The sequence below is a fragment of the Diadema antillarum genome, unplaced genomic scaffold (assembly GCF_040938485.1).
Source record: "Diadema antillarum isolate AM-2024a unplaced genomic scaffold, OU_Dant_1.0 scf00000127, whole genome shotgun sequence".
NCBI classification, from domain to species: domain Eukaryota; kingdom Metazoa; phylum Echinodermata; class Echinoidea; order Diadematoida; family Diadematidae; genus Diadema; species Diadema antillarum.
In genome coordinates, this window is record NW_027271016.1 from 2,132,422 (window position 1) to 2,145,733 (window position 13,312).

Below are 13,312 nucleotides of genomic sequence, written 5' to 3' on the forward strand. Positions count from 1 at the left end.
TGTTTTGTCATTTTCAGTGCTCTCGACCAGTTACAGGACTAGAAATAATTTGTGAGGGATATAACTACATTTAATACAAAAGTTTGTTTGCTCATTGGGGTTGGGCTTTATAGACACTTTGTTCTTGTGATATATTCAACTTTGCATGAATGTATGAAATGTGTTCCCTATAGTCACATTAGGACAAACTTTTCCCTCTGTTAAGCACATGAACACATTTCCGTGCAAGCTGAAGATGAGCTCTGTGGCGTGAGGCAGAGTCAGATGTCAATTTGTAGCTTCACATAGTGATACACCAACAAATATAACAATTTAATAGTAGTTTCCAATAGATTGAGTAACATGTGTCAATTTTGAGGCACATTCTCTTTGTAAGCACAGGAGGACAACATCAGGTATCACTCTTTCTGAAGCTAAAGCTTCTTTTAAAAGGGAATGGGAGGGCGTACAGTCAAGTCGGCCGTGAAAAATGCACCTAATTGCAGACATTTCAGGAGAATGGACTATGCCAAAGAGACTTGGCTATGCCAGTAATCTAATTGTAGCATTCTTTTCTTGGGCAAAACCTGTCATTCATGCTGCCTCACACCTTTTTGTTCACTCTCTCCCTCCCTCCCTCACTCTCTCTTCATTTTTATGTCTCTATATATCTCTCTTGTTCCCCCTCTTTCTCTTTTTCTTGCAGAAAAATTCAAATAAGAAGATTTGCCAAAGGAGCTTACCATATAATCTAATTTTGTCATTCTAGCAGCTAACACATGTCACCGACTCTGCATTATGCCTCTCTCTGACACTTCTTCCTCACTGCTGTCTCTCCCCCCCCCCCACCCTCCCTCCTCCTACTTCTCATAAAACCTGTCACCAATGTACTGCAGAACTCATTTCTCTTGATATACACTTCATATATGTTACCATCTCTCACTCTCAGTCGTAATGTGAGAATGGTCATGCAGATATTATGTAGTACAAGATAGGGACGAAATTCCCAGAAACATATACTTCTTTATCAAAATTCTGTCAGCTTTTAAATCAAATTTCAAAAAAATTGTTGATGGTCCTGCATCACATATCTCCAGTTCCCCCCCCCCCCTCCATCTTCTCTCTCTCTCTCCTCAACAAATGAAGAGTTTGGGTGCAGAGCAAGATACCTCCATTTTTATGAGCTAAGATATTTACAATTAAAGCCATAAGAACCAAGAAGATACTCAGAAAATATGGGATATCTTTAATTATAACATGAAGAATATTCTTTTATTCTATTATCTGTCTTTAAGATGGCATCATGGTATTTGCATGCTACAATTGATTTAAAGAAAGAAGTTCAGTTCAATTCAGTTTGGTTTTATTTCTTGATTTAATTTTTCAATACAGAATAACCAAATCAAACAAAGTTTTGGCATAGTTATATGAATTGCATCTAGCAATGCATGCAAACATTCCTCGTTTTACAATGTACAGCAAAGTAAATGACTGAATAACAGTCTTACAATAGCAGTGTGGAACTGTACATTTGAGAACATCTAGATGGAGCTATACAGCAACATAATTTGGGGTATAATGTCACACGGGGTTGTAGCTTGCCAAATCATATGCACATTCTGCGTATACCACTAGTCAGCACAGAGATGTAAAATCAAATTGTCTTTGGGTACCAAACCAAACATCCTCGAAAACTTTCTGTAGTGTATATTTGTGTCATTTATTCTGTTAGTTTCAGCTATCAGAAATTTGCAGTCATAAAAGCTCCAAATTCATTTGTGTTGTACAAAGTAATTGAAGCATTAAAGCTTTGTAGCATTGGCAGACATTTAGAAAGTATACGAGAAGCGCATAATAGTTGATTGATCTATTGGTAAATGGACATAATAGAGCTGTATGACTACAATCAGTAAGTTCCCTAGTATATTCCTTCATGTGGCATTTGCAAACTATCTTTCAGGAACAGAGTAAAGCTAGTTTATACATACAGCAAGACTTTGGTGAGCTTTGAATCTAACTAATCTATTCATTTTGTTTTGTTTTGTTGTGCTTTGCTTTGCTTTTTACAATTCACTGTTTCCCCATCATGCCACAAATCATCAATGTTTGATAGAGTAACTCTGCTTTTCTGACTAATCTTATTCCTCTTGGAGTAATTTAGATTGAGCTCTAGTATGCCAGGAATTAATGAGCCGTGTACAAATGCGAGGTGAATACAAATGTGTGCCGCTCATTCGGCAGGGTCAAGTTTAAAGGGTCGACGCAGAAGTAGGGTGGAACCAATATCAAATGCGGGATGCTCGGAGAACACGGGATAAATCCAGATGGATTGGTCAGTTCATTTCGTGAGGCAACTAAAGCAATGTGAGTAATGGAGCTTGCAACGTGAGCTGGCATCGGCCAATTCTTACCGAAATATCATGCGGCTGAAGATGATCCCCCTGACATTGTGCTGTTGTCACAGTAACTGAGGTTGTCATATCAATGGCGTCTCTCATTATCAATGTTGTCTAATGGTGGAATGGCTTCATTGCATATATATGTAATTATCTGCTCTTTTACTCCCTGTCACTGACTCTGTCCATCAGTTTGCGGTACACACACACACACACACACACACACACACACATACGTGTCTATGGTGGAAATAGAGGACATGTTTTACCCACAAGAATTTTACCACATAACCGAGGACCTGTGTGTATAAGTAGGAATCTGGTCAACCAAGGACTCATTCATATATTACCATACAACTGAGGACTTATTACAGTAATGTTAATCGAGGACCTACAAACATGTACCCCTAAATGCAAAAGCAGACCGTCTGGACTGGTCTGCGAACCGAGGACGTCCTCGGTTCGCTGGGTGTCCTCGGTTTAAATGTAAAGTTTGTGTGTATGTCCTCATTTTCCACCATGGGTAAGTGCACTGCACACACACACACACACACACACAACTTACATATACACACACGCGTGCACACACACACCCACACATACACATGCATATTTACTCAAATAAATGAATCCTTGTGTCGAGTTGTTTTATCTTTTACGTGAATATTGTACATACATTGTATTCTCTATGTCAATTGGTCTCTCATACTCACATAGTTACCTCCGCCAAGGGAAGAAGTTATGTTTTCATTACCGTTGGATTATTTGTTTGTTAGTTTGTTTGTCCTTGTGCAAGATAACTCAAGAAGTAGTCGACAGATTTTGATGAAACTTACAGGAGGGTTGAAAATGACACGAGTAACAAATAATTAAATTTTGGTAATGATCCGAAAATTCCGGGGGATTTTATGAAGGATTTTTGATATTTTGACAGTTAGGGTCAATGAACTAAGGAGTTCAAGCTGCACATTTTTGAGGTTTTCAAACGCGCACTAAAGTGCATGCTCTAGTTTCTGCTAGCTCTAGTTTCTGCTAGGACGAGGCATGCGCCGCACACCTGAAGGTTTATAACGTAGCAAAGGCTTCTATACTGGGAAATTGGGTGATTTTTCAGCATGTATACCTATGGGTGGAAATCACTGATCTCTATGGAAGAGCCCAAAGAGCTTTTCCCCAGTGGTGGAGAGGAGAAAAATCTCTTTGGGAAGAACAAGATCATCGGTGGAAAGTAACTGCTTGGCGGAGGTCTGCGCTCTCAGAGTGCTTTTCTAGTTTATTTCTGTCATTGAGCTGTCAGATATGGCACATTATCGGTAATTGGAAAAAAAAAAACCTGTACCTGTATATGCAAAAGAGAAACACCCCAGCCCCATCCTCAGACCCACCACTCACCCCACCCATCTACTGGGACAGGAAACATTTTGTTACAATGAAGCACCACTAAATTCAGATTTCTGAAGGTATACAAAATGGAAAGGAAAAGTGTCCAGGCAATAAAGAATATGTGCTATTTAGATACAGTGTTGGGCAGAAATGTTTGAGATGGTATGTGCCAGCACTGCAGACAACATGGTAGTTTTTTTGTTATATGTCCTTCTACAAGAAATCTCATCAGGTCCCACTGATTAACTGCTATTTTGAATCTGGCATCACCTTTTGAGGAGGCCATCCTCTCACCTAGTAATTGGAAATCTTGCCCATTAACTGGTCCTTGCAAAACAGCTATACATGGATGTGTGTGTGTGTGTGTGTGTGTGTGTGTATGTATGTGTGTGAAGAAAGTCACTTTTGCCCCAGGAGCAAGGCCAGATGAATACTGTAATTGTATACACCATATATGTCACAAGCTTTTTATTTTCGCACATTTTGTGAGTCGAATGCTATTCGCGGTTTCAACAACTCACAAAATTATTACCGGTATGGTAATATGATACGGTAACAGTCTTTGACATGAATGCAACGTGCATGCATACGCGTCTACATTCATTACTGTACTCCACGATCGCAAATTTAACCACTCAAGAAATTGTTGGGAAGTCCCGATTCGCAAAAAATTTGACTCGCTAGATGAATAGCGTATACATTATTAATTCCTGAGATTAGCCACGATGCAATATAATGACTGCCGCGACATCTCCTTCATATGTAGGAATCTCATTAATGTATATTTTTGTGAGGCATGTGCTTGGTAACTGTGTGTCAAATGTACACATATCTGAAATGTCTTCTTCTCGACAAAGTTAACCCCCTTGAAAACTAGAAATGATCATATCCCACACATATCATCCATGGCATTACCACCTCCCAGACGAAAGGGGTTATTGTATTGCTGTCAAAATGTTGATGTAGCAAATCAGCTTTCCCAGCTCAAGAGGGGGTTGGTGGGCCCAGAGGTAATTTTGCCGGGCACATCATCTGATTCTATGCGACTTCCAGGCTAGGCTCCTTTACTCAGCGATATTCAGAGCTTCCGTATATGCTTTTGATGACATCTTTAATGAACGCTGCCCTGGAGAAGAGCTGCATGTCAAAGGTTAAACACGTCCCAGGCACTAGCTGTCCTAGATGCAAGCCCCTGGTATATGACAGTGAGAGACAGATACTAGTAGTGGGGGAGGGGAGGGGGGAGCTTAAGGGGAGGGGGAGGGGGAGAGAGGGAGGAGGGCAGGATAAGGTTAATGTAGGATTTATGCACTATAAGAGGCTCATTTTCCAGGAAACAGCTGCTTGTTGTACATGTATGTACTGAGCGAGCATCACCATATTATTACATTGTTTGATGAAAGATACTGTGCAGCTTACCAAGCGGATTACAAGACTTTGCACATGATACTAGTTGTACATATTTATTTATAAACACACAGTGCATTTCAAGGCAAAGCAAGTATGATTTTCTGTCCCTTCTTGTACCATGCATATACTGAATTTTTCTATCTTACTTCTGTTATACGTGCATGTCAGTGTTTTAAAGCATGATGATGAATGTGATCATAATCTCATTAACTCTCTCAATATTAATGAAAAATATCGTAGGTCAAATAAATGTTGGCATCATTCTGTAATGGCCATCTAACAATCCGAGGGCCATGTGAAGGATGCCTGATATTGTTCTACACCACGATTTACTTGAGCAAAGTGCCGTAAATGAAAGACATGATTGAGTGCCTTTTGTAATCATGCACGCTTGATGCTATTGGATACTTAAAGGGATGGTAGGCCTATAGTATTGGTTGAGGTGAGAATTCAGCTTCAAACTCTTTGCAAGATACTTTAAGAAACCACTTTATGAAATGTTAAAAAGCGTACAATTCTAAGATGAATCCATAAATTATTTAATGAAAATTGGTTTTGAAATAGCTGAGATATCCCAAAAAAAAAAAGCAAAACAAAGCGATCCTAATAAATGGTGGGCCCCACCTTTTATTGGGGTCAATTTGTTGTTTGTTTGGTTTTTGTTTTTTTTTTTTGGGGGGGGGGAGAAGGGGATATCTTGGCCGTTTCAAAACCAGTTTTCATCAAATAAACTTTGAATTCCTCTTAGAATTGAGTGCTTTTATTCATATTTCATAAGAGGTTTGTCAATCTCTCATCTCTCTATGAAAAAAAAAGAAAAAAAATCACCATCAGAAAACGTTGGAAATCTCAAATCCCATCTCAACTGAAACTGTACCACCTCTTTTACTCTCTGTGAGAACAGTGCTGAGAGCTGTACACTGAAGGGAAATTCCATCCTAATATTATGCTTTTTTTATAAAAACAGAAAAAATCAGAGAACTAGAGCAGTGAAAATTTGGGGGAAAAAATCAAATGCACAGACACACACAAAAAAGTTATGAATTGAAAATGTCTAGAGAGGAAGACAAATTGGCACCTCTGTGTGATGTAGATGTTGGGCAACTCTCCATTTAGTTTGTACACAAAATTCACCAACTGTTATTCAAACCTTTTTGATTTTGGTACATATTAAAGAGTAATATGTTTCTGCATGTCTTCCTCAGTAGATAGGTTCTGTTTATGGCTAAATATTTGAGAGGAATTGAAATTGGTAAATTTTTGTTTACACTGAAGCCAAAGGGAGAACTGCTCAACACATGCATCCATCACACAGAGTTGCCTGTTTGCCTTGCCCTCTAAACTTTTACAGTCCGTAACTCTTTCTGTATGTCTGATTTTTTTGTCCCTCAGATTTTGATTCATTGATCTACTTCTCTATTTTTTTCTGTTTTCATACATACAAGTAGCAAATGAAAATCAGGATGGAATGAGCTTATACTGGACTGTATATATGAAGTCTATGAAAGTTACAGAGTCTACAAAGATTTCAGAATCTTGAAGGAAATGATTGGAGTGCTTGGGGCTTTTTTTTTAAAGTGTTTGCTGTTTTTATCTAATGATAGTTTCTAGATACATTCTTCTTATTATGATTGTCACCTTGACCTGCCATTGAGTGTTTCACTGCTGGCTTGTTAGACCTCCAGATGATTTTTCAGATTTTTACATTTGAACAACTATAAATTAGTTATACTGAGGACAGAGTTTTAGAATTTATGATAATTAGGATGAAGAATAAGAATATTTTCGAAATTTATAACAAATTGCAATGAACAAGGATGATGACATGGCAGAGTCACCATAAGAATGCATGAGTTGGGGCTCAAGGAAGCAGAAAAAAAGAAGAAGGCATGCATAGATTATACACAGGTGAACTCGCAAGCAAGCGGTATTGCAATGGAATTACACTGCTACATTTCTGAAATATGTTTAGCCTCCTATGTCATCATCCTTGTTCAGTGTAATTTGTTTAAGGTTTTTCAAAGCATTGTTTCTCTGCTCAAGAACCACAATAAATTCCACAAATCTATACATGGAGCTGTTGATTTATGTACTACATGATGTGAAATTATGAAAATTGTCTGGAATGCCCCTTTGAATTGATAATTAGGAGACCATGCAAAGTAGACTTATATGCAGATATGCATCACAAATCATGTACATTTCTGTTGTTTTGCCTCAAGGCAATCAGGGATCAAAATATTGAATGGGATCACACTCAGTCAACCACATGAAATTACATATTACCAATCCTATCCCTAAAGAAAGAAGATGAAAAAAAAAATGTGCTCGGAGCAGAAGATTACATGAAATATCGTACATAAGAATTTGCAAATTTTAGACTTTGAGCAATAGTTTGCTGCTTGTAGTTGTTTGACATGACACTTGTTGGAAATTGGCAACTATGCACTGAGAGAGCATTTTATTTTATTTCAAAGAGAATGGATTTCTTTTTCTTTTATTCTTTGTTTGCCTGTTTCTCTGTTTTGTTTTTGTTTTTTATTTTTACCTTTTGCCACTCTTTCTGTTCTGCTTAGGCCATTTTACCTTTTAACACTGCTGCTTACACGTGAATGCTCGATCGTATGTAAAACCTTTTTTTTTTTTCTGTCTTATTCTTTATTGTAACTTGTGTGTTTCTTCTTGTTTTTTATTCTGTTTTCTTCCTGTTTTCTGCACAAGTACTTCCCAGTTCATTGCATCGATCATCGATTATTTGTTATCCCCACGAGTTCGCATGAAGGGATGACTCAAGGACCATTAAGCATCACTTTAAGTGCAGGTCCACTCTCTGAGTCCCAGCTGAACTGGAGGAAAAGAGTAAACTCCGACAGATAGAATAGTTTAATAATGTTTTGATAAAAAAAACAACAACAACAATAACAACACTGCTGTAGCTTCTGACCATCCAAGCATTGAGAATCTAGGGTTTATGGGACTAACACTGAACTAGGGCCTTCTATAGCTCAGTCGATAGAGCACCGGGCTAGCAATCCGGAGGTCTCGGGTTCGAATCCCGATGGAATCCCATTTTCTTTGCTCATTTTTCCACTGATAAATTCTATTCATTTCTGGTCAGTTTTCTTCTGTTTGCATTTGTTGCATACTCAAAAAGCTGCATCACTGTGATGACCCCTCGCATTTATCCTCAAATTGAATTATCCTTTGGGTTTATGCCAGGTTTAAGTGTGTGCGTGTGTGTCACACACAAACACACTAAGTACTGTAGCTTCTGACAATCTGAGCATCAAGAATTTAGGGTTTCTGGGACGAACTCTGAACTAGGGCTTTCTTTAGCTCAGTCGGTAGAGCTCAAATCCCGATGGAATCCCATTTTCTTTGCTCATTTGTCTACTAATTGATCAAAATCAGACGCATAACAACAAAGTTTTTGAGTGATAAAGTTTGATGTGTTCTCACACGAAGTGATTGTAGTCACAACCATGAGTGCATTTTTCTTTTGGTTGTACTCGGTGGCGAAATATTTGTTTTAAAAGAAAGTGTTTATGGTTGGTGACATAGCAACTGCAACTGCACTGCAGGGTGCACAACCCGATGAAATTGTCCACCCCAAGGACTCACAACTGGACCCCGTAGAAAACCAGCTAGTGTAGTTGAATATGGGCTATCTAGCCATCTTGTCAGATGAAAAATTCTGATAAACAAAACAAAAAAAACTGCCACCCCCATATCCCTCGGAAAGGCATCATTGTCAAGTTATCACTGCAAGTTAGGTGCAGTGGGTGAATATTCATCTTTCTGATTGTATGCCAAAACAGGAAGTGGATTCGACAAAGATTTGCATTGAGGTCACTGACAGATTTGATATGAGATAATGATGATGATGATGATGATGACGATGGTGACGATGATGATGATGAAGCTGATGACAATGATGAGGACGGTGATGATGATGATGATGACGATGATGACGATGATGATGACAATGATGATGACGACGATGATGATGATGATGACGATGATTAAGCTGATGACAATGATGAGGACGATGATGATGATGACGATGATGAAGCTGATGACAATGATGAGGATGATGATGATGGTGATGATTATGATGATGATGAACAACATTCATATAGCATCATTTATCTGTAGAACATTTTAATGATATATCATCACCACTGTTTCAGGAAAATGTGGATTTTTTAAAGTCTTGAATTGAAGTTACATTGAATATGAAGTGGACTAGCGTTTAATTCCTGCTGTGCCAAGCTTTAAACCTGCAGCTTTCAAGGCAATCTGTACAGTTGAATGCTTCCCATAATATGTGTTAAGAGACTCTTCTTAAAGTCGTTTTTTTTTTCTTTTTAGTCCTCATGAAAACAGTTGTGAGGTAAACTAATAAGAGAGGTCAAACCTGGGGACCGTTTCATGAAACTTTTTGTCGGTGATTTACACTGACAACTGTTAAAAGCTACTGAAATCCTTGCATCTGATTGGCGGATAGCAAATTTGTCGGAGAAATAAAGGAAACCAGGCCAAAAAAATATCCTATCGGTAACCTCTAGCTGTGTGAAAATCACATTGTAATTAATATATGATAGTGCAAAATGATGAAGGAATGGAAGAAAAATGAAAAAGTGGTAGTCATCGCGGCGAGTGGTCAGCAGGTTTTTTTTTTTCATGTTTTAATTGCTACACTGCCAAGTGGTTGTACAAGAAGTGTATGCTGTACATTTATTTCCTTATATGCTGGCCATGGGATTTGAACTATGACCAGATGAACAGCAACAACATAAAAATGGATTGGCTTGAGAGCTAATTATTAGCGAAAATGAAAATTAAACCTATAAGAAAATTGCAAGTTGGTGATTTGTGCCCTTGCATTACAGAACAAACAAAAAGTTGCAAGATGAGGTTTTGGAGTTACAGTCAAATTCTGAGAAAGGGGATTCTAAACTTAAAGTTTTATGAACAACTCTTCAACATTGAATCAAAATAAGCAATATGTTACCCGCTACAACAAAATGGTCCTAAAGTCGGGTGAGGCCGATTGTTTGAAAATTGCATGTCACAATTCCCTAATCTTTCTGCTTTAAATTGATGTATAACACATCTTATAAAAATAATCGGCTGTGGAGATATCGATGTTTAAAAGAGAGCATGTCGAGACGTCTGGGAAATCACTGTTTCGAGAAAAGCGCCCTAAAAGATCTCCTTGCGACGCAATCACGATCAATGGACACGCAAGTCATTATTCACCTCTGGACAATAGAAGGTAAGCCCTAGCAACCCCCGAAATGCTCATTTAAACACAACGTCGGCGGTCTCCTCACCGACCAATCAGTGACCAGGATGCCAGGAGAAGCGGCTGGGCATAGCGCACCCTGCCAGCACGCACCAGTCGACTAGGCAGTGTGCGAGCTTCACGCTTCGGTTAGCGGCAAGCAGCAAACTGACCAATGAGATCACTCTGGTCGTTGTTAGGGGCGGAGCCTATCTGTGGCGCTCAATCCAAATGTTCGAACCTGTTTCTGCTTCGTTGAAACGCCAAAAAACATGGGCCAGAAAAACGCTTTTTTTTGGTCTTTCCTTTCATCATTTTGCTTCAAAATTTCGACAGACGATAGAAGACATGTCAGACTCTAATAATATGTCAATTCAGAAAATCGTAAGTTTTGACCAATTTTGATGCTCTGACTTCAAACACGATTTTCACGGCTTTGACCGTGCGCGACTTTAGGACCATTTTGTTGTAGCGGGTCACATATTAAGATTTAATAAAAAGTGGGTTCCCTATAACTGTTAAAAATACTAGTGGTATGTAAATTTTGTTCGATGCTTTCACACCTTCATAGAATAGATAGAAAGATGGTAACTACCAGAAAAGAAAAAAACAACAACAGAAAACCCCCAAACAGCTCAGTTAACTCAACATGAGTACATTTAAGGCCTACTGTCTCTTTTTCTCTCACCTGTTGTAATACTGTGTGTCTTTCTCTCTTTTTTTTTTCCGTGTCATCTTGACCTCCAATGCAGGGTTACCTCCCCACCATCTTCTACCCGAAGCGCCCCGACAAGAAGCTCTTCAACAACTTGACCACCCAGTGCGCCACCTTGGACATCCCCTTTCTCTCCTACCTCCCCTCCTCCTCCCTCATCAACTCTTCCTACAACTTTGTGGTCGATGCCCTCTTCGGCTTTAGCTTCAAGGGGGAGGTGAGGGCGCCCTTCGGAGAGGTTCTCGAGACCCTCAAGAGCATCAGCGTTCCGCTGTGCAGCATCGATGTGCCATCAGGTATCTGCCTTGATAGATTAACATTGGTTAAAAGTAACATAAATGCTCATTTGTAATTCATCTATGGCAACAGTGTTATTTTGTAAAAGAGTGAAAACTAAACTCTCAGAGTGGCAGTAAGTCATTATTGTCTGATTAGAACGTATGTGACCATCTAGCTCAAAACTCACAAAACGTAGGCCAAAATGAATTATCCCTTCTCTACATACTTTGAAAGAGTAATCTCTCAGCTTTAGAATGATATAGAGAGTTAGGAGGTGCAGTTTCATAGAAAAAGGAGAAATGAGTATATAAAGATTAGATTAGATTTAGATTCCGATGAAATATGGTCCAGAAAAACTGCTAATATTTCGATTTTGATTTTGTTTTTTAAGCTGCCAAGTTTTGACAGTAGAAAAATGTGTGAACAAAATGAGATTCCATCAGCAAGTTTTGACAGTAGGTAGAGAAGAGATTACTGTCCCCGGTAAGACTGACTTTAAAAATTTGATTCAATCAACCCAAATGACTATTTTAATCCATCACAGAGAATCCTTATCTGTGAGGTGTTTTGGGGTGGGTTTTTTTTTTGTAGGTTTTGAGCCTGGCACTCACATATACACGTAAAACAATAATCTTCACTAATCTGCATGTGATGTCTTCCTGGTGGAAATTCTTTTAACTTTACCTTTATCCAGATTGTAGTAATCTGCTGCAGGTGTCCCAGTATCTAGAGTAGGCAGAAATACCTTTTCAGTGTAGGATTTGATTTGAAAAAAGATTTACGTGAAGCAATAGGCATGGACGATACATGGCCACAACCATATTATCCTTGAGTTGTCTAGATATGAAGTGGCATTATTTTTGTGAAATTAAATATGCCATCAACTGAACATTGGCTTTTGTGAAAACAGTACAGAAAGTACCCTTAAAACAAGAAGTGCAAGGACATGATGAATTGATTGAAGTCTAATTGTAAATGTGAATTGTCATCCCATAACATTTCTTTCTTTTGTTGTTTTTGTTGTGTTTGTCAGGCTGGGACGTTGAAAATGGGAATCCAGATGGCATCAAGCCGGAGTTTCTCATCTCGCTGACGGCCCCCAAGAAGTGCGCCAAATTCTTCCAGGGAAAATACCACTTTCTCGGCGGACGCTTCATCCCGCCGGATATGATCACCAGACTCGAACTGTCACTACCGGAATATCCGGGCTCGGACTGTGTCGTGCAGTTGAAGTGAAAAAAAAAGAAGATCATCAAGGATTAGGCGTTGAGGGGGCGGGAGAGGGAAGCAGTTCAAAGCCTGATGGAGAATTCTCTCAAGTTTTCTTCATACACCGACATAGCAGACATACAAAATAAAAAATCAGCATTTAATTTTGCACTTTTGGACAGGAAATTGCAGGTAGAAATATTACATACATATACCTTTCTGAATACCATCACCAGTAATAGATTTAAAACAGCAGCGGGATATGCCCCTTTCTGGTGCATGCACTGAGATGCTCAACTTTCATGTCCTTGAGAGACTCGGTCCTGAAATGCTGCCCTGTGTCTCTGAAATTTTTGCTCTACACTGTGTGTGATGTAGATGTGTGCACTGTTGAAAAGAAGACTTCTTTTGATTCTGTTTCTTATCACTTTCGGATCAAGTTAATGACAGGTTCCCAGTACGTGTAGTACTTTGCCTTTGTTTAGTGTAAAAAGTGCAACAGAGAGTAGAGCCATGCAGCCAATGGGAAAAAAATGGCCAGTAGATGGCGCTGTAATAGTCTGCTCCAAATGTCATTTTGAGAGCATGAAGAAAATGAGTAGGCATCCCTGTTAACAGAAGAGATCAATGCCCCACAGTACTTCAACATAATTA

General features: G+C 38.9%; 1 protein-coding gene across 1 annotated transcript in view; it reads left to right on the forward strand.

The window, feature by feature from the left end:
* LOC139720345 (NAD(P)H-hydrate epimerase-like) overlaps positions 1 to 13,092 on the forward strand; it is a 169,802-nt gene extending 156,710 nt beyond the window's left edge. The window contains exons 4-5 of the mRNA XM_071631708.1: positions 11,208 to 11,466; positions 12,483 to 13,092. Coding sequence (XP_071487809.1) covers positions 11,208 to 11,466; positions 12,483 to 12,685 — 462 coding nt within the window. The 3' untranslated portion in view covers positions 12,686 to 13,092. The remainder of the gene's footprint in view (positions 1 to 11,207; positions 11,467 to 12,482) is intronic.
* Positions 13,093 to 13,312: the final 220 nt, after the last annotated feature.